The following is a 22,808-nucleotide window of genomic DNA, read 5'->3' on the forward strand; positions in this document are numbered from 1 at the left end:
GTTGTAAAACGCACATAACATAAAATTTATTATCTTAATCATTTTAAAGTGTACAGTTAGTTCAGTGGTGTTAAGTACATTCATACTGTTGCACAGCCATCACCTCCATTCATTTCCAGAATTTTCATCTTGCAAAACTAAAACCCGATACCCTTTAAATGATAACTCCCCATTCCCCACCCCCTGGTCACCACCATTGTACTTTCTGTATGTATTAGACCACTCTAGCTACCTCATGTAAGTGGAATCATAGAGTATCTGTCCTTTTGCAACTCAGGTTTCATCCATGTTGTAGCCTGAGTCTGAATTCCCTCCCTTAACAGATTAGTGGTTACCAGAGGGAAAGGGGGATGGGGGCAGCACAAGATGGGTAAAGGGGGTTGGCTGTATAATGACAGAAACTAAACATTTGGTGGTGAGCACATTGTAGTGTATACAGAAGTCATAATATAATGTTGTACACGTGAAATGTATGTAATGTTATAAACCAATGTTGCATCAATTTTAAAAATTGCCTTTCTTTTTCAGGCTGAATAATATTCAGTTGTATGGATATACCACATTTGCTTATCCATTCATCTGTCAGTGGTCACTTGGCTTGTTTCCACCCTTTGGCTGTTTTGAATAATGCTGCTATGAACATGGGTGTATGAATATTTCTTTAAAACCCTTCTTTTGACTCTTTTGAGTATAAACCTAGATGGTAGAATTGCTAGATCATATGGTAATTCTGTTTTTATTTATTTATTTACCCTTTTTATTTAAATTTTTTTATTTTTTAAAAATTTATTTAATTATTTTATTTATTTGGTTGTGCCGGGTCATAGTTGCAGCATGCGGGCTCCTGCCACTTTTCTAGTCTCTTTTTTTAAAAAAAACATAAACGAAAACAGTTATAGATCTTGCCTTGAGGACAAGAAAGTGAAAGAAGAATTATTTAAGTTTAATTAAGCTCCTTGACAGTGTGCTTGATAAACAACTTTCAGAGCTATTCACTTCAATTTAAAAAGTGGTCTTTGCCTAAATAAATAGCTACCATTGGTCATAAGTGGGATCAAGCAGGGAAGTGTAGATAAATGAGTACTAATCCATAACTGCCCTTAGTTCGTTAGTGGTTGTATTAAAAGTACTGAACTGCTGGTATTTGAAGCAAAAATTTTATAACAAGCTCCCTCAAAAAATAATTGAGACAAAGGACTATTGTATTTATATTTGTAGTACTGAGTGTTCAGAGTTGAATGTAACCCAAAGGTTAGTTTTAGAATTTGCTTCCCAAATACCTGTTTAATCTTACAAGAAAACATTGTTCAAATGAGACATTAGATATGAGTGATATTGAAAGAGCTTATAATTTTGTCCTTTCCTTGGGTGCATCATTGATTCCTATGCCGAGTACACATTTATCCTAGTTTGCTTTTTCGTGATACAATGACTGTTGGTTAAAAATATTTCCCGTACCATTTCTTGTGGATAAAGTAGTAAGAGTTATTTTTTGAGGTTCATTATCAAATTTTTGTTGTTTTATTTTTATTTAAATACCACTCCCTGAGTCATGAAGCTTTTTAGCCCACTTACACAGTCACTCCTTGACTTTGCACAGGTTTAGCTTTCATAAAATCTATATTTTCGCATAGTGTGTCTTGACACATCTAAGAATACTTTTGCATGCTGAGTTAGATCTCTCATATATTAGTTAAATATTTAGGTATCTTGGTGGATTAGGTGTCTTGGTGAAGCCATCAGTTAAGGGGAAAAGATTTGCTTGGTCTAGGAATAGCATCTCCCAAGAGGGAACCATAAACAGAGATTTTAAATGTAATTTTATTTCTGTAGTTATGAAACTCACATCCCTTTAGTAAATCTAATGTTTGATCCAGACGTGAGGCTTTCAAGTGGATTTTTCAGAACATTTTATACTTAAAATGCCTGTATTTTGGCTTTCAAAAGGCAAATAGAAGCAACCACCAGCTTTCTATCTCTGCTGAGCTCTCTTCAGTAGATAAATGACTAATGTTGGACTCATACAAACTACCTTTTGGTCACATTAAATATTCACATAGAAAGGTATACAAAATAAAAAGTCCTCCAGTGATTTAAATGATTAGAGCTAAATTGATATTGTATTACATAAAATGAACCACTTATTTTTTAACAAAGAGAGATTCCTGTTAGAATCTATTATGAAAGGCTGTTGTGTACCCACAGGCTGAATTCCTTCTGATAGTGCTGATAAACAGTAAACAGAAGATTTAGCATGTTCATTCAGCAGATATTTTAATAATCATGTGCAGATCACAAGTTTATTGTGGATGTGTGCCTGCATTAGTTTAATGTACGCACACGTAAGCACTCAGGTGTATGTATGTATAGCTTTTATTTTACTTGATGGTAATTAATCATATGTACCAAACAATATAAATGACTATTTGGTATTACTCATTTAAGTAGCTGTACTCATGTTTGCAGGTTTTCCCTTCTCTATTTATTAGCTCTCTGGTATCTATAATCATATTTCAGGGTTAACGGCTTTCCTTAATATTATGTCATTTAATTATAATCATTATACACCTTGACAGTCTCACATTAAAAGACAAGGGTTTGGTTTTTATCCTACAACATCTGTACTTCCCTTATCCCCAGTCATCCTCCATGGATGTAAATTTTCTATGCATTGCTCAAATACTCCAACCATGTGTTCCCATCATACCTGGTGGCTTCTTTTACTCTGAAACATTGTTCTCTTCCGTATGCATTATGCCTGAAGAACTCATCAGCTGCACCTGGCTCTCTTTCTGTCTTTTTGCCACAGGGCTTAAGATAGCAGATATTATAGGCCAATACGGTTATAGACGCACCTGCTTTGGTAGTGATAGCATCACTGTGTTTAGGATTGAGAAGAGAGTACCCAGGCCAGGGGAGACTGATAACAGAAAGGGAAGGAGTAATATTGAAATGTGTCTTGATCCCTAGTATATGTTAATTTTTGATCAGAGAGTAAAGCTTCAAAGGAAATCAGAGTTTTAGAGACTGTCTTTACCAGCCGTTTATGTTACCCAGGACCGGAGTGGGTAAATGGCTTACTCAGGGTCACACCACCAGCTAATGGTAGAGCCAGAGATAATAGGAAGAATTCTATAACTGACATGTCCACTTTAGAAAACAAACAATTTGGCAATTTTCATATAGCTCAATAGTACTTCTACTCATAGAAATCCATCCAAGAGAAATGAAAGCATACGTCCAACAAGAAGATTGTACCCAGGTGTTCATAGCAACATTACTCATAGTAGACTGGAAACAGCCCCAAATATCCATCAGCTGATAAATGGATAAGCTAAATGTGGCATATCCAATACAATGGAATACTTCAGCCCAAAAAAAGGAATGAAATACTAATATATGTTATATTAATGAACCTTAGCAACTTTACGCTTGATGAAAAATCAGACACAAAAGATTACATGTTCTGTGATTCCACTTATATGAAATGTCCAGGAAAGGAAATGTATAGAAAGAGAAAGCAGAGGTGCTGGAAGTGGAGATTGACTGCGGAAGGGCTGGGGGGATCTTTTTCTTTTTTCCTATTTCTTTTTTTTTTTTGAGTGATGGAAGTATATTCTAGAACTGGATTGTGGCAATGACTACACAATATAGAAATTTACTGTAAATTATTGAACCATGCTCTTAAAATGAGTGAATTTTACGGCATATAACTGCAATAAAGCCAAAAGGGGAAAACGTTAAAAATTTTTCACTTTAACACTCTTAGTTTACTCTGAAGATTACATAGCATGTGTCTTTTGTTCTGTAATTCTTAAAAGTATTTGCCTTTCACCAAAAACAATAAAATCTGACTTGGTTTTTTGACATTTCTCTTAGCCTAAATTAAGAACATTTGGTTTCCTAAGAAAGAGGTTAGTGTCTTAGTAGACATATGTTAAGTTTGCTTATATCATATGTATGTGATGTTATATATCCCCCACAAGATGTGCTGAATGTCACAGAGGCATATCGTACAGTTGAAACTTAACAGTACCTGCCCGAATTAACAGTACTTTCTGTTCTAGCTGTGAAACAGCCTGATGGATACAAAGTTCTCTCAGTGCTGTTCCACTGCTTTTCAGTGTATCTTCTCTGTTTTGCTCTTGTCAGTTGAGCTTTGCTTACTGAGAGTCAGTTGTATTTGTTTTCAGGCCTGTTTATGCTAGTTGTACTTCTTGTTATTACATCATTTTATATTGTGTAAGTCAATAAAAATGCGAAAAACAATTAAATTTATTATTTGGCAAACTAGATTGAATGTTTTGGAAAGACTTGACAAAGGCAAATCACTAAATATTGGGTAATTTGGTAATTTAGACTGGAGTGGAAATTGTAAAAATCTAGAAGGCCATTTACATTGCTTCACAGTTGTCTCTGGTCAATAGCCATCTTAATGAGACTGAAAGTAGACAGACTAGATATTTATGATGTATGGGTATATGTGAGAAAGACAGCATTGACTTCTAATCACAGGACTCATGTTCAGAGAAAAAGTCTTTATCTCAGTGAATGCTTATATGTTTTAAATTAAAATGTTTAAGGTGCTGGTGTGGGTGTGTGTGTGTGTGTGTGTGTGTGTGTGTGTGTGTGTGTGTTTAATATTTTTCCTCTTTTACCACATCAGCTAGCTAGTTACTGGTTTTGATTGCATTGGGTAAGAGTGATTCTGTATTTGGTACAAAATCTGTACCATAGAAATTTATAATCAAAATTGTAAATATCAAATTTATAAATAATTTACTCAATAATTGGAGTGATTATTTTCTCATTGCTTTATAAATTATTAGATTTATACCAGTTTTTATTGAATGTGTTTTGTTTTATGCTGAAAAGTAAGCCAGAATCAGTATGGTAGTGGAGGGTGGGGAGTGTTGGAGCTGAAAGTCATGAGAGTAAAGAGTAACTTCAGTACAAAGAAAAACAGTGAGGCCATCAGAAAGGAGGAGGGATGCGGTCAGGGCAAAACTCAGAATTTAAGATCTTGAGGAAAGAAGTATGAAATTCAAGAATTTATTGAAGAAGTCATCAATGAAAATTTTGAACTTAACTGAAGTTGCTGTCAGGATTTGAAAAATGTGATATAAAATGTAGAAAGTGAGCACCAACAATGCTAATAAAAGAGCAGCTTTCCTTGTAGTCATTAGGTATGTACCGTTGTGTGAGATGAATGAAAGTTGGAGGATAGTGTCTGTGAAGAGAGTGCTACTCATGGAGAATTTAGTAAAAATTGGCTAGAAAGGTGATCAAGACCATTGAATACTAATATGGTAGAACTTCTGTTCATGTTTACCTTGTATTCTATTTGATGTTGCTTGTATTAACAGTGTTCCTTTAAAAGTTCAGAGATCACAGTTTGCAGTGAGTCTTACTGTTTTTGGATTACAAATGCCTTTAAGAATCTGGTGAAAGCTACGGACGGACTCTTTCCAAATACTTACGTAAGAACAAACACACAATAATTTTAAAATTTTAGGAAGTTCACAGACCCGCCAAAGCCCGGAGAGATCCTGGTTAAGAACAGAAAGGAATTCTGTTACTAATCCTTTTGTGAATTAAGAACAGTAGTTTTATTTCAGTGTATTTTGGTGTAAATACGGATTTTAAAATATTTCACAAAATAGGACTTTTATGGCCAATAATTCTGGATTATCTGTACTCTATTAAGTGAGACACCAGTAATCATGTTGGTAAGAACTTGAAAGTTAGATGACTACCAGTAAATAATCTGAAACGGCAGTAGCTAGGGGTGTTTTAATTATGTAATACTGAATGCTACTCTGTTATAAGCATTAGAACCTTTCAACATTTACCAGTAAACAATCAGCTTAAGTCACATGCATCTGTATTTCATTCAGCTCTCAATTTTACTTAAAGAATATGATCTTCAGGTACAGTATTTAAGAAAATAAGAACCATATTTGTGCATGGTATGACTTTGGGAGAAAGGAAGTTCTGCCTGCCTTGCTGTTTACCTTTCTCCTCTACTTTCTGCTGACTTGCCTCTCTCCCTGGGTGGGGTGCTTGCCTTTTTCCTCCCTTTTTCTTAGGGCAAATGGGCAACCGCCTATAGCCATTGTTTCAGTAGCAATTGTAAATTGTAAGGACTTACTATATATAACTTTTATATAACTTAGGAGGTACTAGAAAATTCCATGTTGCTTGAAGTGTTTCTCACCTGCAAAATTGACCACTTTTGGAATTTTATTTCCTTTATTATTGTAACTCAAAAGGATTATTTTTATGTTCGCAAGAGTTGTACTAATGTTTATATTATGATTTTGTTTTAACTGCAGGACCGTGTGTACGTACAACAAAATAATGTGGAGAATGTGTACAATTTGGGATTAATTATTTTTCGAGATCAAGTTGTACGTTACGGGTGTATTAGGGATCACCTACGACAAACGCTGTTGGATATGATTGCCAGAGAGCGGAAAGGAGAAGTTGTAGACCGGTATAATAATCTTTTCACTCTCTGGGTTTTGGTTTTTAGTGGTTATATCTTGAGAATCGATTCACTGTCTTAATTTTATTAAAGTAAATTAAAGTTTGATTGTCCAGCATATTATGAAAATACTCAAAAACCTTATATCACAGTAACAAAGTTAGCTAGATTGTAACTAAAAAGCACACATTTATTTTTAGAAGAAACTATCCTAAGCTTTTGTTGAATATACTTTTAAAAAGCAAATCAGCCATTAGTCTTTTTGATTTTTAATGTATTTTTTATGCTTTTGTTTGTTTGCTATTTGATAATATTTTTTTCTTCTTTAAAAGGGCTTTTGGCTAGCATTTATTTTTAAAGTCTTTGAAGAAAAAAATGTTGAACATAGTCTAAAATGACTAAGAACTCTTGTACCCCTTTTGTTAAGTCATATTCCACCCCCCCAAACATTGTTGCAGTGCCATTTTTGTGACACTGCAGCCAGAGTGGCTTGAAACATGCAAGCCTGCTTTCTTTGCTTCTTTGTATTCAAAGCAGCTGTTAGAGGAAGACTTGTAAAGTTCTTTTTATTTCAGCTTTGGTGCTTGGTCACGATTGCCCAAAAGCCATTTGGTGCAAAAAAATTATATTGCCTAGGAGTAACTGTGCGTTGTACCCATGTCAAGTGCTGTAGACTCCCTCTCTCCTCCCTGCTTCCTGATAGGCTGTTTATTCTTTTTGCACTTTTAAATACACAGGAATATTTAGTCATTTTAAACATATTTTCTTCAAAAATCCTAAGTTACAACAGCATGAGAACAACTTGAGATAAATAGCTGTGCAGTCAAGATAGGCTTTCCAATTAAAATTACTCTAAATCCTTATGTTATAAATTAGTTGCTTATGGGAGATTGGTCACTTTGGTTAAAAAAAACTTGCTCTGAAAGTTTTTCTAGCTACTTCTGCTGCATCTTTTACATGAATCTTTAATGTGTTTTTATTAAGTGGTTTAACTTCTTTTGACAGAGGCGCAATAAGAAATGCTTGCCAGATGTTAATGATTTTAGGTCTCGAAGGACGATCAGTCTATGAAGAAGATTTTGAGGCTCCTTTTTTGGAAATGTCTGCGGAGTTTTTTCAGGTAATCAGTGAGATATAAATAAATACTCTTTTAAGATGTTCTTAAAATTACCGAATATAGTTAGTAATTTAAGCATTTTGACCTTTTCGTACTGAGGCCCTTTGGGGAAGAGGGTGCAAATTACACCCTTCAGCACACCTACCCCACAGTCTCACATTCCAGTGAAGGAACTGTCTGAAAATAAGTCGAAGAGGTTGGACTTACGTGATTTTTTTAAAAGTATATGTATAAAACATATAAACTTAGAAATAACCTTAAATTTTATTATATTTATATGTTACTAATTATTTACCATAGATTCACAGGCAGTACATCACCAATGAAGTTTCACTGTTCAGGCTTTTTGGTAATATAAGTTACTAGTAAAATAAATATAGATATATGCATGATCCCATAAGGTATATATATGTCTTAAGAGCTGTTGATTAGGAAATTAAAAGTCAGTAATTACAGTTGATAAAAATTTGCAGCAGTATGTACAACCCCGAATCAACTACGTTGCTGAAAGTAAAGCTAAACCGGTACTATTTTGTAATGAAATTATAATAACAATTACTGAGTACTACGACAAATGATAAGACAATATTTATAAGGTCATGATAATCAGGCGTTCTTCCTGAAAGCCTCAACTATCTGAGCAATTTATAGTAGGAGCTTTGTAGTGTTGCTAAAGTAGACTTTACTGGTCAACTTTAGTAATAACCTTTTAAAGAACTAAATGAATAGAACGATACAATAACTCTACAGTGCGTCATTCGTAGAAGCCATCGGATGAGTATAGAAGTAGACTTGGTGGGTTTTGGTGTCCTTTGGACTGGCGTAACCCCCAGGCCGCTTTTCAGAAATCAGCCTGTAGCCATCAGGAAGCTTTGTGTGGCCTGTACTGGTGAGCCTGGACCATACTTCATGAACTATTAATTTTATAATGTAGGAAACAGGCTTTATTTTCTGGTAACACAGCAACTACTTCTAGATATTTCTGGCAACGTTTTTGACGTTTGCATTTGTTTTGATTACCTTCATTACAGTATAGAAATACCAGTAGGTGATTAATTGTCAGGATCCCAAAGTGTGTTACAGTGGCATAAGGATATATCTGTGTGTATATATAAAATACAGTTTTGACAGTGAAGTGACGGTCTCACCAAGATTTTTATTTGGTGTGTTAATGTTTATTCTTAGAAACTTGATTATTTTAAACTGCTTTCTTTTTTTAACATCTTTATTGGAGTATAATTGCTTTACAATGTTGTGTTAGTTTCTGTTGTACAACAAAGTGAATCAGCTATATGTATACATATATCCCCATATCCCCTCCCTCTTGAGCCTCCCTCCCACCCTCCCTATCCCACCCCTCTAGGTGGTCACAGAGCATCCAGCTGAGCTCCCTGTGCTATGCGGCAGCTTCCCACTAGCCATCCATTGTACATTTGGTATAAACTACTTTTTATTAAGAGAATGGGAAATGTTATTACATTTTGTACATAATTTATATTAATACATCTTTTATGTAATTCTTAGGTATATTTGTTAATTTTACTATGAGATTGAAGTCAGTTGAGCCAACATTTAAAATTTACTGGAATTTCTCTAAGGCTGGTGTTAGAAGACAAGATTAATAGTAACTCAAAAGCTCTATTTCTCAAACTTTATATATATTCCTTTGAGAGCGGGAGTGGGGTGGCAGGAGGACTTTAGTAACTACCAGTATGCCAGCAAAACTGTATGATAAACATGATGAATCTTTTTAGGCATAATTTTACAATAAAACAAATCAAAGAAGAATTTCCCACTCTCACTTGGGGTCAGATGCTTCATTCTATACTTTTGATCTTCACTGGCGTGTGCTTACTTTTTCTTCTATTTGGAATACACTGGCAAAGTCTGAAAAACGCTGCTTAAGGATAATGTATTAATTAAGTCTTATGTAAGTAATGCTTTAAAGGGTATAATTCGGACTATATGAATATATATAATAAGACAGTATATAAAATGTTAATAGTGCTTGGGATATTTAGTTTGGTTTATGAGAAACTGTAGAAACCCAGTTAAAAGCAGAAGCACATTTTGCTTCTGTGTTTTAAAAAAAAAAAATCATGCTTCTTATTTGCAGATGGAAAGCCAGAAATTTTTAGCAGAAAACAGTGCTTCAGTATATATAAAGAAAGTAGAAGCTAGAATTAATGAAGAAATAGAACGAGTGATGCACTGCCTTGACAAATCAACTGAAGAGCCAATTGTAAAGGTGGTTGAGAGGGAACTCATTTCCAAGCACATGAAAACTATAGTAGAAATGGAGAATTCGGGGCTAGTACATATGTTGAAAAACGGAAAGACAGAAGGTAAGTGTTAGCAGTTGAAAAATAATTAAATTCTTATAGTTCTACCAGTTCTCAGTATTTTTTTTTCCTATTGTAGTTTATGAATGTCAATTTTCAAGAAGTTGTGGTGTTTGTCATTAATTTATCACTGTTGTTACTTTACACGTATTAATGAGGATTTTAGATATTCCTAGTGAATCAAGCGGCTTTTTTTCTTCTTTCATCTTAAGTCTCCTCACTTTTTGTTTTTCTTAACCCAAAAGGTAAGTTTAGGGACTTCCCTGGCGGTCCAGTGGTTAAGACCCCATGCTTCTACTGCAGGGGGCACAGGTTCGATCCCTGGTTGGGGAACTAAGATCCCACAAGCCACACGGTGCACCAAAGGGGAGAAAAAAAAAATAGAGGAGAAAATAAAAGAGCTTAAAAAAAAAGAAGAAGACTAATATTATTTATAAGGTCAATGATCCTCACCTATTCCTGTACTTTATATTTCTATACCAGGGTGTTTAGACTCTTCTTTCCCACACACTCTCCTGTAGTTTTTGTGATTCTTTTACAACCTGAAGTTCCAATCTTAAAATTTTTGTAAGCATTTCTTTGGGAGTTAGTTGTGGTAAGGGTACCAAAAATGCAAAAATATGTGTCTTCCATGTTGACATATTTAGATAAATTAATAGATTGGATATCTTGTTATAGAATGAAAGAGGAGAAAGGAGAATTGCTTAAAAGTAAACATTTTGGAGGTAACTGTAACATTTACTCTTCTTGGCTATTTACCTGATTTTCCTAAAATGTTATTTTGTAACAAGTACCCAAGGAGAAATTGTAAAGAATAGTCATGTTGTCCTCTTCAGTTTCTGAAGATTTTCTTTAAAACTATGACTGGATAAGTCACTGATATGGTACTTAAAAATAAAAAAATTTGGTGCTCTTAGATGAAGTCTTAGCAATATTTTAGCCATGTATTTCTTATAAAATAAATGCATATTGCCTGTTGGGTCATGACATAGGTAGGGAATGGGAAAAAATTTTTTTAAGTTAATAATTTAAAAGAGGAGGATGTAAGAGGAGGGAAAACAAAGATGGTAAGCAGAGAGGTTGTTCCATTCTTTCTCTAGTGGAATCTTTGCCTTGTGTTTTCAAATGGTTATATTTCTATATATGTGCTAAGTTCCTAAAAAGTTGTATGTAAATTTATTGTTTTTATTAAACTAGAGAAAGTTACTTTTTAAAAGACCCTTCTGGTAAACCTTTTTTACAAAAGCAAAACAAAAATGATTTTTAAAGATGTTTGTCACGTTTTCTAAAATAAGCTACTCCTGGATGCCTATGGTCTGTCAGGGATTGGCAAGCTTTATTTGTAAAAGGCCAGATAATAAATATTGTAGATGCTTGGACCAGACAGTAAACTACTCATCTCTGCTGTAATAGTGAGAAAGTAGGCATAGGCAATAACACAAACGAATTAAACTTGACTGTGTTCCTATAAAACTTTGATTTTTATTTTTCAAACATTTAAAAATGTGAAAACCATTCTTAGTTTGTGAGGTGTACAGAAACAAGCAGCGGGCTGTAGTTGGTCCACGGACCATAGTTTGATGACCCTGATCATTGGTCCCTGGCAGATAGGACTTTATGAAAAGCATTTTCCTTTACTTAAAATGAGAATCTATCCTTTTTTTAAAAAAAAAAATTATTTATTTATTTTTGTCTGCGTTGGGTCTTTGTTGCTGTGCACAGGCTTTCTCTAGTTGCGGTGAGCGGGGGCTACTCTTCGTTGCGGTGCGCGGGGTTCTCATTACGGTGGCTTCTCTTGTTGCGGAGCACGGGCACTAGGCGCGCGGGCTCAGTAGTTGTGGCGCGTGGCCTTAGTTGCTCCATGGCATGTGGGATCTTCCCGAACCAGGGCTCCAGGGTGTCCCCTGCACTGGCAGGCGGATTCTTAACCACTGCGCCACCAGGGAAGCCCTCAATTTTCTAATGTACTGTTTAGTTATTGAGTTAATGCTTTCTTAGTCACCTTGGGTGGGGATTATTGAGGAGGGGAGATGAAATGGGCTTGGAGATTAGAGGCTAGGAAATGTTTGATGGGGAGGTTGTTGAGCATACCTGAATTATAGTAACTGTAACCTGCATGGAGACTTGTGTTAAAGGCATTAAGTATACCTAACACATGGCAAGTGCTTAATAAGTGCATAAATAATGGAGTATCAGAATAGCCACTTACCATAGTTTCTATTTAGTACTTAATGTTCTCCACAAATAAGCAGCTTTCTGTGATTCTAAATTAAATTTTAAAATCATGGCTTCAGTTTTCCTGGCTTTCCACTAGAAACCTAATTGCAGAGTATCTTTAATTATGCTAGGCCCTGCTCGTGAGCAGTATGTCAAGAATATGTCAGAGACACAGCTTCACCATTATGAAGCCAAGTATCTCATAAATCAGAAAGTGAAAAAGTTTTTTCCCACCATGAACGGAGGATGAGTTGGATTGATAATTAAATGCAGATAACATTATGAAATTAAGTTTGAATGGTATCATTTTATTGTTTTATGAAGTGTATACAGAAATAATGATATTTAATTTTTGAATGATGCATATTTTTCATTTTCTCTTTCACATTCTCCACTAAGCCATACATTTATTTATATACAGTGAATTACATATAATGAAATTGTATTAATTTACATACTGTTAAATATACATGTGACTAAGCAAAACTGTAACAACATAGGAACAAAGTAGACAAAGTTGGGAACTATTTTGTCATGAGGTATTTGATATGCCAAGTTTACTGTAGTATATATGTTCATAAATTATTGTTTGTAATATTTGTTTTTAACATGGGAAACTTGGTTGTAATTTATAACAAATGTGAGAAACTGTCAGATTTGCTGTGTGTAGATTATTTTGGACATATATTATTGATGAAAGCACTTTTTAATGAAATTTGCTTTTGAAAGTCATTGAAACAAATTTTGAAGCCCTTTTTGTAAAACTTGTGTCCAGGTATCTTTAAAATACATACAACTTCAGTTTTAAGATCTAAGTTGCTCTTACAAATGTAGACCAGGGTGGGCAAATTATAGCCTGTCGGCCAAATCTGGCCCACTATCAGTTTGCTTGAAAAAAAAAAAAAGTAATACTTCATTACACATGAAAATTATATAAGTTTTAGATCTCAGTGTCCATAAATCAAGTTTTATTGGAACACAGTCATGCCCATTCATTTATGTATTATCTGCAGCTTCTTTATGGCTACAATGGCAAAATCGAGTAGTTGTAAAAGAGACCATATGGTCCACAAGTTTAAAATATTTACTCTCTGGTGCTTTACAGAAAACAGTTTTCCAGCCACTGATCTAGAAACTGCTGTACTAACTCCATATTTAAAAGTTCTCAATCATAAAGCCTTTTTATATCATTGTAAAGTTTTGACACTATAGCCTCCCAGTAAATTCTTATTTCATAGATACATTAGACATATGGAAAAGCAGTATTTTAACTCCACATTTTAATCTTGTAAAAAATAGAGTCCAGAGTTTTCCTTCTAAATAAAAACAATGTAGTGAGATAAACCAATTTTTAAAATATACATATTGGCTTAGGTCAACACCTGGGAAATATTAGGGATTGCTCTGAGGAAAATATTAAAGAATAGGAATTTATGCTGTAAATTTCACATGAATTTTACCATGATGTGTAATGAAATAAATCCTAGTATATTTAATTTTATTTGTTGTCATGGTTGTCATTTGAACTTTTGAGACAGATATACTTAAAAATTATCTGTAAGACTTTAATTCGTTTTTAAATTTCTTCTTTATTACATTAACTGCCAGGTATACCACAGTTAAAGTTATCCTTTTGACAGTTGTTTTGCAGTATTAACTAGATTCTAGATTAGAATTATATAGGCTAAATTATGTAGGAACTCAAAACTTCAGTTTTCATTTTTTGTGACTATTATGCTGTTTGGACATCTCTTCCATGTAAACTAAAATTTGCTATGACATTTTATTGATGCTTTTAAAGTATCTCATCTGTAAGACGTATTTTGTAAATTGCAATAATAACCATTAACTAGCTTTTTTTCCCTGTTTTCCTGGGGTTTTTTTTTTTTTTAATAGTTTTTCATGTGGTCAGCAAATGATCATAATGGAGAAATAAGCTTCTTTAAGTATCGCAAATTAGCATGAACAGGGATTCAAATTTCTTTTCTTAATTTTTAATGTAGCCAATTTGTGTGTGTGTTCTGATTGCAGACCTTGCTTGCATGTACAAGTTATTTAGTCGTGTGCCAAATGGTTTGAAAACAATGTGTGAGTGTATGAGTTCCTACTTGAGGGAACAAGGTAAAGCCCTTGTTTCTGAGGAAGGAGAAGGAAAGAATCCCGTTGACTATATCCAGGTGAGTAAATACAGAAGATTCTCTTTATCATAAAGTAATTTTGACAAGTGCTAAAAAGGTCACTTTTACAAAGCTATGTAGTATGTATTTCTGACTTAATTTTTCCAGTGGTAAATTAATATGTAATTATCCTAAATATTTTAGAATTTTGGAAAGCATGTATATTTATATCAGGGATACAAACTCACCCACTTCTTTTCATTTATGAGCTTGTCTGATGAAGAAGTCTATTTAAATAGTCTCAAGAATGAAAGTTCTTTCTACTTTTTTGTATGCTTTAGAGTTCATATACTACCTTAGTGTGTTCAAGAAAAAATAACTGTTTTAGTGACTTTTTGGTTCAAGATATTTTGCTTTCAAGCAGTACAACAAATACATTATGCTCTCAAGTTTTTCATATTTTAATATGAATAAGCTTTCTCTATGTATTTTTAAAGCTAATTTTCTCTCAGGCTCACCCATTCAGTCAAGATAGAGGAAGGTGGGGAGAAAACGTGAGGAGAATCTTTGGTTCACCTTTAATAGAATAGTACATAAATGGAAGATACAATACTTCTCTCACCACTGACATTTTTAACAGGCTTAGAAACAGGCTTGAAAATAGCAATATAGAATCTGTAAGTTTAACACTGAATGCACACATTTATTACCAGCAAAGTTAAACGTGTGTAGTTACACATGTATTGTTTATAGAAAAGTTATTATAATGTATCCTAAGTTTCTCTGTTTTTATTTGGAAGGGCTTATTGGATCTGAAGAGTAGGTTTGATCGCTTCCTCCAGGAATCGTTTAATAACGACCGGCTCTTTAAACAAACTATTGCGGGTGACTTTGAGTATTTTCTCAACCTCAACTCCAGGTCCCCTGAATACCTCTCATTATTTATTGATGATAAGCTGAAAAAGGGAGTCAAAGGGGTAAGTATTAATGCATTTGAAAATATATTAAGTTTTATTTGTAGATATAAAATTAGGAAATAAAATATAAAATTAGGGAATTTTGTAGATATAAAATTAAACAGTCCTCCTTTGCTGTGCTTAAATGTGCACTGTGATATTTGAAAGGATTGTTTCAAGTATCTGAAATGGTCAAAAGTACTTTGACATTTCATTGAATGTGTAACTGGCATCAAAAACAACTACACATCCATAGACTTGAGATTGTGAGGGTTAGATATGCTATAGAGATAATAAGGAACTAGAATACAGCTATCCATGTGGCACATAGAATGTTGCTTGCTGTCACCTGGTTCTGGGGGTTACGTATCAAACAATACTTGAGTGCCAAAAATTTGAAGGCACAGACTAGAATAGGTATCAGAAAATAGTTCGAAAGCATATATGGAAGCTCAGTTTCAAGCCTTTATAATATATCTGGGATCTTGGAAGCTCACTCCAGCACAGAAAATCAAAATAAGCAGATTGTGATCACACGTGAATTGGTCTTCTTGACTTCATCTTGGGATTTGTGAGACAGAAGGGCAAAGCAACAAATAGGTAGCTATAACAAAGAAACAAATAAGAGGAAGATTACTAAGGACACCAAATAGAAAATACACAGCTGAGTAGTCTACCATATTTTTAATATAAGCTTAATACAACCTGCCACAGTATCATCTTGCCCTTATTTAAAAGATTAGGGGCAAGAGTCCTTTTTACTTTTGGAATTATAACATTATTACCGTTCTGGTTGCACAATTTAGATTTTGAATGAGCTTATATAAAAATATCTGTCTTATGGCCATGTAAGTTTCTGCCTAGATACTATGCAAGGGCATGGTAAAATTCTTTTATGTGATTAAAATTTCATTTCTTCTGTTCTCAGTCATCCTTTAATCCAGCCATGTATCACTTCATGCCTCCCTTTCAGAGGTAGCCCACTAGGGAGTGGAACTCCATTCCAGCCCCTGATTAATGCTGCACTAGATGAGGATTTAAGAGTCGTGCTACTAGATAAAGTAGGAGGCACTTTCTCGCACTAGATCCCTCCTTCTGACATATCTCAACTAGATGTTTATGTTTGTTATCAAACAGTGTTTTTAAACTATTGATGAACTGTGATGCTGTTTTTGTAGAACTAAAATTGTGTAATTGTTAAATTGTCTTTTCAATGGTTTGCAGCTAACAGAACAAGAAGTAGAAACAATATTGGATAAGGCAATGGTCCTTTTTAGGTTTATGCAAGAAAAAGATGTATTTGAACGTTACTATAAACAACACTTGGCAAGGAGACTTCTCACAAATAAAAGTGTTTCTGATGACTCTGAAAAAAATATGATTTCTAAGTTAAAGGTAAGGTGTATTTAAGATGGAATGGAAAAAAAAAAAGATGGATTGGAGTGCACGTCACTAATGATTATCACATAATTGAGCACCAGCAACATGTGACTGGGAAATAATTGATTGATTTAAAATACTTATTTCTCTAAATTAATAAAACTAGATTTTTTTGAGCAGGCTGTACTTAGATTTGTTCAAGTTCTGGGACATTGACAGTGTGCTGGAATTTCTCTTGGTGTGGCAGATACATTCATTCATGGAGATCTGGGGGAGGATTAGTACAAGGGAAACAATAAAGGGAATATCACCATATAGTTCTGTTTCACAGAGTGTGGTCCACAGACTACTTGTACCCATATCACCTGATATGAGTGTTTCTTGCTGAAAACATAAGAGTTCTGAGCACTGCCTTCAGTGAGGTTTATGGGAATCTCAGAGAGTCTGGGAATTTGCATTTTAAAATAAAATTCTTGGATTAATCTTAATCACACTGAAGTTGGTATCCACAGACATAGAACAACTATTGGAAAGATTTAGGAAGGATGACAGTAACATGGAAGAGTTTCTTTGTACATTTTCTAATAGTAAAATCCATCATTTATTTGTGTATATTTGTTTTTCTTCCACAGACTGAATGTGGATGTCAGTTCACATCAAAACTGGAAGGAATGTTTAGGGATATGAGCATCTCAAACACAACTATGGATGAGTTCAGGCAACATCTACAGGCCACTGGGGTAAGATTCTTCATTAATTTCTACTTATGTAAATGTGTTTATGTAAAGTCTTCTGTAATGGGCATTTTCATCCAATCAGATAACTGAATTGCTGGTGTTATTTATTTTTTTAAAAACTTTTATGGAGTATAGTTGATTTACAATGTTATATTAGTTTCAGGTGTACAGCAAAGTGAATCAGTTGTACATACCGTATATCCACTCTTTTTTTTTTTAGATTCTTTTTCCATATCGGCCATTACAGAGTATTGAGTAGAGTTCCCTGTGCTATGCAGCAGATTCTTATTAGTTATCTATTTTATATATAGTAGTGTGTATATGTCAATCTCAGTCTCCCAATTGATCCTTCCCCCCACCCCATGTCATTTCTTTAAATGCCATTAGTGACAACATATGTATTGTCTGTGAGTGCTTTAAAAATTATTTCTCCCATATAACCTCTTTTTCTAACTATTAATCTTAAAATATTTTTTCTTATTCTTATAAAACTTAGTTTATCTTCCCCACTTGAAGGAATATACTGAAAATTTAATAAATAGTGATTCTGCTGTTATAACCGTTTTTAGGTTAGGGAAAGAATACCAGGCTTATGCAAGCTTACTGAGTTTTAATGCTCTTCCTTTTACTTTACCCCAGGATGGTGCTATCTTAGAATTGTTACCTGATTTTCCTGTACGTCAGTATTCTTATTCATCTGAAATGTCAGGATAAATGGGCCTGACATCCTCAGGGTCGGTGGAGGGTGAACTGAGTATAAAAACACTGATGCTAGTGTGTTATAAATGTGGTTTTGTATTGTGATTCCCAGAAGGCAGTAAGCTGCAACTTATATGGCCTTGGAGTCCAGTGGGGTGTTGTGAAGATTCAGTGGGGTTTAATGAAGTTCAGAATTTTCCCTTCTCTCTTCTTTTTTTTTTAAACTGTTTTTCAACTGTAACTTTAAGTTTAGAGAACTCCACATTTTTTCTTTAATGTTTTCTCTCTCAACTGACAGTATACTACTTCATAATTAAGACATGTCACAACCATTTAAAAAAAAATTGGAGGTCTTTTCTTTGATATTTAAATATAAGATCATCACTTCTACTGGTCCCATAGGTCTCATCACAAACAAAATATGTGAAAATACCTAATTCTGTAGAAATGGACATTTATATATATTAAGACATTCTGACTCAGAGGGACTTCTGTTTCCTCTTTGTTATAAATAGTTGTGTGATTTGCCTCGGATGTTTACAGTGGAGAAAGGCTGAGAGCAGGAAAGATAGACTCTGTGATAAATAGAAATTTGAGTGGGCAGGGACTGAATAATGTGATTATCCTAGATGTTTTGCTCTTTTAGATTGTTCAGGGATTTGTGCTTCATTCTGTCTAATGCATTGATAAAATCATATTTTCATATGGTACATTTTTTGTGTTTTTTGTTTTTCTTCCACTAATGTTACACATATTTAAGAGCTATAAGGAGATAACCTGGTCTGAATAAATGCTGTATTGAAACCATGTAAAGGAATGTTCCCGGATGGGTCCAGAACCCTTACTATTTTTTTAGCTGTCTAATTACCTTATCTGTGGTAGTTGAAGGCATTTTGATAAGAAAATTACGGTCTTTATTTACTCTCGACCACTCTCTTGCACTTTTTAAAAAAAGAGGGAATGATCGTTCAACGTGATCATTTCATCAGATTGTTTGCTTTTGTTATTTTCTATTGTTATGAAGTTGTGCGTTTTCTATTCTTTCATTTTGATTATTCAGATATATCCTGCACTTTATGGTGGAATATTTGTTTCATAATTTGTTATCCCAGTAAGTAGAGTACTTATCAAGATGTTCAAAGTTGTATATCTGCTAATCTGGTTGCAGCTTTCACTTTGTAAGGCCATTATTCGCATGCAGTTATTGGCTATTTTGTAATTGTTTAAACTAAGGATCTTAAGCTTTACGTCTCCTAAGCCTTAATCTTCATTAGAAAGATTTGATGAAAAGTGACAGAGGAATCAAAACAAATCTTGAACTTTCTGAAATCTTGGAACCCTTTTAAAACATCATCAATCCTCAGATAATTCTCTGTAACTTTCTTGAAGGTTCTTGGCCTGTTTAAATATACCAAGAGAATGACTCTTCTGTTTACTTTCAGAAGTCATATTAACAAGTACTTTTCTTAAAATGCTAAATACTTGTATATTTTATTAGATAAGTCATATTTATTATGCTGAGGGAAATTTAAGTGTGCATTTCTTTCCTGTGTTTTACTTTTTTAATGGGGATAGGAACAGGAAAACCACCTTGCTATCGTATTTCTGTTTATTTATATCAGCAAATCATATCACATCCAGACAGACTTTTCTGGTACCTCTGTTTCTGTGTACTTGTCCCTGGCATGTGCTATCTTGGAAAATAAGCTGAATGGTTTAAAAATATTACTAAGAGGGGCTTCCCTGGTGGCACAGTGGTTGAGAGTCTGCCTGCCGATGCAGGGGACACGGGTTCGTGCCCTGGTCCGGGAAGATCCCACATGCCGCGGAGCCGCTGGGCCCGTGAGCCATGGCCGCTGAGCCTGCGTGTCCAGAGCCTATGCTCCGCAACAGGAGAGGCCACAACAGTGAGAGGCCCGCATACCGCAAAATATATATATATATATATATATATTACTAAGAGAGGTAGAAAGAAAAGGTCCAAACCATTAGAGTAATAGTTCCTTGAGGTTCTTTCTTTTTCTTTTTTAATAAATTTATTTTATTTATTTATTTATTTATTTATTTTTGGCTGTATCGGGTCTTCGTTGCTGTGCACGGGCTTTCTCTAGTTGTGGTGAGTGGGGGGCTACTCTTCGTTGCAGTGTGCGGGCTTCTCATTGCGGTGGCTTCTCTTGTTGTGGAGCACAGGCTCTAGAGCGCAGGCTCAGTAGTTGGGGCGCACGGGCTTAGTTGCTCCTTGGCATGTGGGATCTTCCCGGCTCAGGACTCGAACCCATGCCCCCTGCATTGGCAGGCGGATTCTTAACTACTGCGACACCAGGAAAGCCCTCTTTTTCTTTTTTTTAATTTAACAAATAACTCATTGTTTCTGTGCCAAGCGTTTTTCTAGGCACTGGTTATACAGCAGAGAATAGACAAAAATCCCTGCCATGTTGGAGCTTACTTTCCAATCTGGGAGACGGATGATCAACAAGATAAGTAATTACATAGCACCTTAGCTGGTGATAGGAGATATAGAGGAAATCTGTAGCAAGGAAGAGTGGTCGAGGAAGGCCTCCTTTAAAAAACGACATTTTGAGGAAAGACTTGAAGATTAGGGAGCAAGACGTGGAGATATGGGAAAAGAGATGAAAGACTTCATTGTCTTGGGTGGATTGAACCAAGTTGTGACCCCCTTCCCAATTACAAGTGTACAAACAGTTCTCAGCCCCTTCTCCATTCATCATCTAAGAGTCTGCTGTGATCATCTCTCCTATGTGTCATGTAAGATTTCTGGATTCAGTTTCTTTAAAATAGAGTAAATCATTTATTAGATATTTATGAAGAAATCTGAGTGTGGAATACTTCTTGATATTTATAAACTCATTTTTCTCTTTAAAGAATTTCTATCACTAAATCATCCAGGTTACATAAAAATGGAATAATGGTTTAAAACAAGCTGTGAATATTAAAAATAAAGATATTTCCCCCTTTAGAATTTCTGTTGATGTGTTTTATTTTTGTTTTCTTAAAATTGTAATTTATTTAAAAAGAAAAAATATCTAATTGTGATGGTAATGCTAGCATATATTTTGTAGAGGTAGTCAAACATTATGCAAATGCTTATAGAGCACCTGCTGTGTAGAACTGGATCTAGTGTCCTATGCAGAGGACAGAGGATAGAATGTGAGCTGCATGTGAAAGCATGGAGGTTATGGTCAATATAGTTGAAATGTGACTGGGATATTAGAAATGTGTTGTTTCTGTGTTAAGATGGTAAAAATGTTTAAAAGCTGAGATGAAAGGTATTATTCTAGAATTTTCCCTAAAATGATACTGATAATGGCCCCTTGACATTTTATCTGAAAAAAATCTTGAGGACCAAAATCTCTGTACTTTTCAATGACACCAGTAAGACTTTGTTCATATGCTAGGAACTTTGATCAGTATTGTAAATTCAGCATCTGAAGCAATAATTATAAATGTGCCAGGATAGTTAAAATTAGGAAAACATTGGATGAGTGTAACTTTTAAGAAGATGTGTTTTATTTGCTGAATGTTGGATATGGAGATAACTACTTTGATAACTCTAACACAGTGTCTGTATGGAACAGATAACACATCCTAGCTAATTAAGGGGGAACATTTTCTTCTCTTTTCCACAGGTATCTTTAGGTGGTGTTGATCTCACAGTTCGGGTGCTCACAACAGGTTATTGGCCCACTCAGTCAGCCACACCAAAGTGCAACATCCCACCAGCACCAAGACATGCTTTTGAGATATTCAGAAGGTAAATGTAGATCAGACTTTGTATTTCTAAGTACAAATTGTCCAGAATTTAGATAAATTTGAGCATTCAGTAGTGTCCCCAATTGAAGGGGTATATACTCCATTTTTTAAATCTCATGTTATCCTTTATGCATTTAATATGTAAGGATGAATTGCATAAACTTTTCAGAGGAATATCAATCTGCTTTCTTCAGCATTAGTGCATGGTTAGGAGTATATTTTGTATTGTTGATGTCTGACACTAGCTTGGGGTGACTTGCTTATTGGGTTAACTGTGGAGAAAGGAGGTCATATAAACAGCGGTGGCTGAGCAGCAGCCAGGGGCAAATAAATGTACTGGTGGAAAGTACTTAGTGTGCTACCTTTATCACTTATTATCTAGCTAAGTTTCTTAGGTCTGTTTCCCACCCAGCCACCCCCACCCCTTATTTAGGGCTTCTTTTCTGTAAAAAAAAATTGGAACTGAACTTGATTCCTAAGGTTTTGTTTAGCTTTTAAAGTCTCCCTTGCATATATGTTTGTTAAGGGTTGGTAGTTTATAATTTCACATATATAAATTACATGATTCTCAAAAACATGGTTTGATTTGCTGAAGGTTTTACTTAGCCAAACACAGTGGTCGACAGCTCACACTCCAACATCATATGGGTTCTGCAGATCTCAATGCCACCTTTTATGGACCAGTTAAAAAGGTAAATATTAATAGTTTGAAGGTATTTTTATTAAGTAACTTAAAATTAGTCTGCAGAAGTGATTTGTGATTTTTTTTGACTTAGATAAATTATTTATTTCTTTTATTTCCTTACCTGTTTCAAATATTAAAAAGAGGGAAACTTCGGCTTTGATTTATTGATTTCTGTTCCCTTAGTTGCTAACTTCATTTGACAATATGAAGACTATACCAGTAGCCTTCCTTATGGAATAAATAATATAATTACATGTTTTATTTATAAGATTAGATTTGAGATAATATTGCATAAAATAA

The 22,808-nt window shown here is 34.5% G+C and overlaps 1 protein-coding gene across 2 annotated transcripts in view; it reads left to right on the top strand.

Annotated features, from left to right (window-relative positions):
* The window catches only part of CUL3 (cullin 3), a 98,698-nt gene that overhangs the window by 51,949 nt on the left and 23,941 nt on the right, over nucleotides 1–22,808 (top strand). For both annotated transcript variants that reach the window (XM_060016027.2, XM_060016028.1), the window contains 9 exons: nucleotides 6,336–6,496; nucleotides 7,493–7,607; nucleotides 9,721–9,949; nucleotides 14,195–14,340; nucleotides 15,081–15,257; nucleotides 16,461–16,631; nucleotides 17,249–17,356; nucleotides 21,700–21,824; nucleotides 22,419–22,515. In XM_060016027.2, coding sequence (XP_059872010.1) covers nucleotides 6,336–6,496; nucleotides 7,493–7,607; nucleotides 9,721–9,949; nucleotides 14,195–14,340; nucleotides 15,081–15,257; nucleotides 16,461–16,631; nucleotides 17,249–17,356; nucleotides 21,700–21,824; nucleotides 22,419–22,515 — 1,329 coding nt within the window. The remainder of the gene's footprint in view (nucleotides 1–6,335; nucleotides 6,497–7,492; nucleotides 7,608–9,720; nucleotides 9,950–14,194; nucleotides 14,341–15,080; nucleotides 15,258–16,460; nucleotides 16,632–17,248; nucleotides 17,357–21,699; nucleotides 21,825–22,418; nucleotides 22,516–22,808) is intronic.

This window comes from Delphinus delphis, chromosome 7 (genome assembly GCF_949987515.2).
Source record: "Delphinus delphis chromosome 7, mDelDel1.2, whole genome shotgun sequence".
NCBI classification, from domain to species: domain Eukaryota; kingdom Metazoa; phylum Chordata; class Mammalia; order Artiodactyla; family Delphinidae; genus Delphinus; species Delphinus delphis.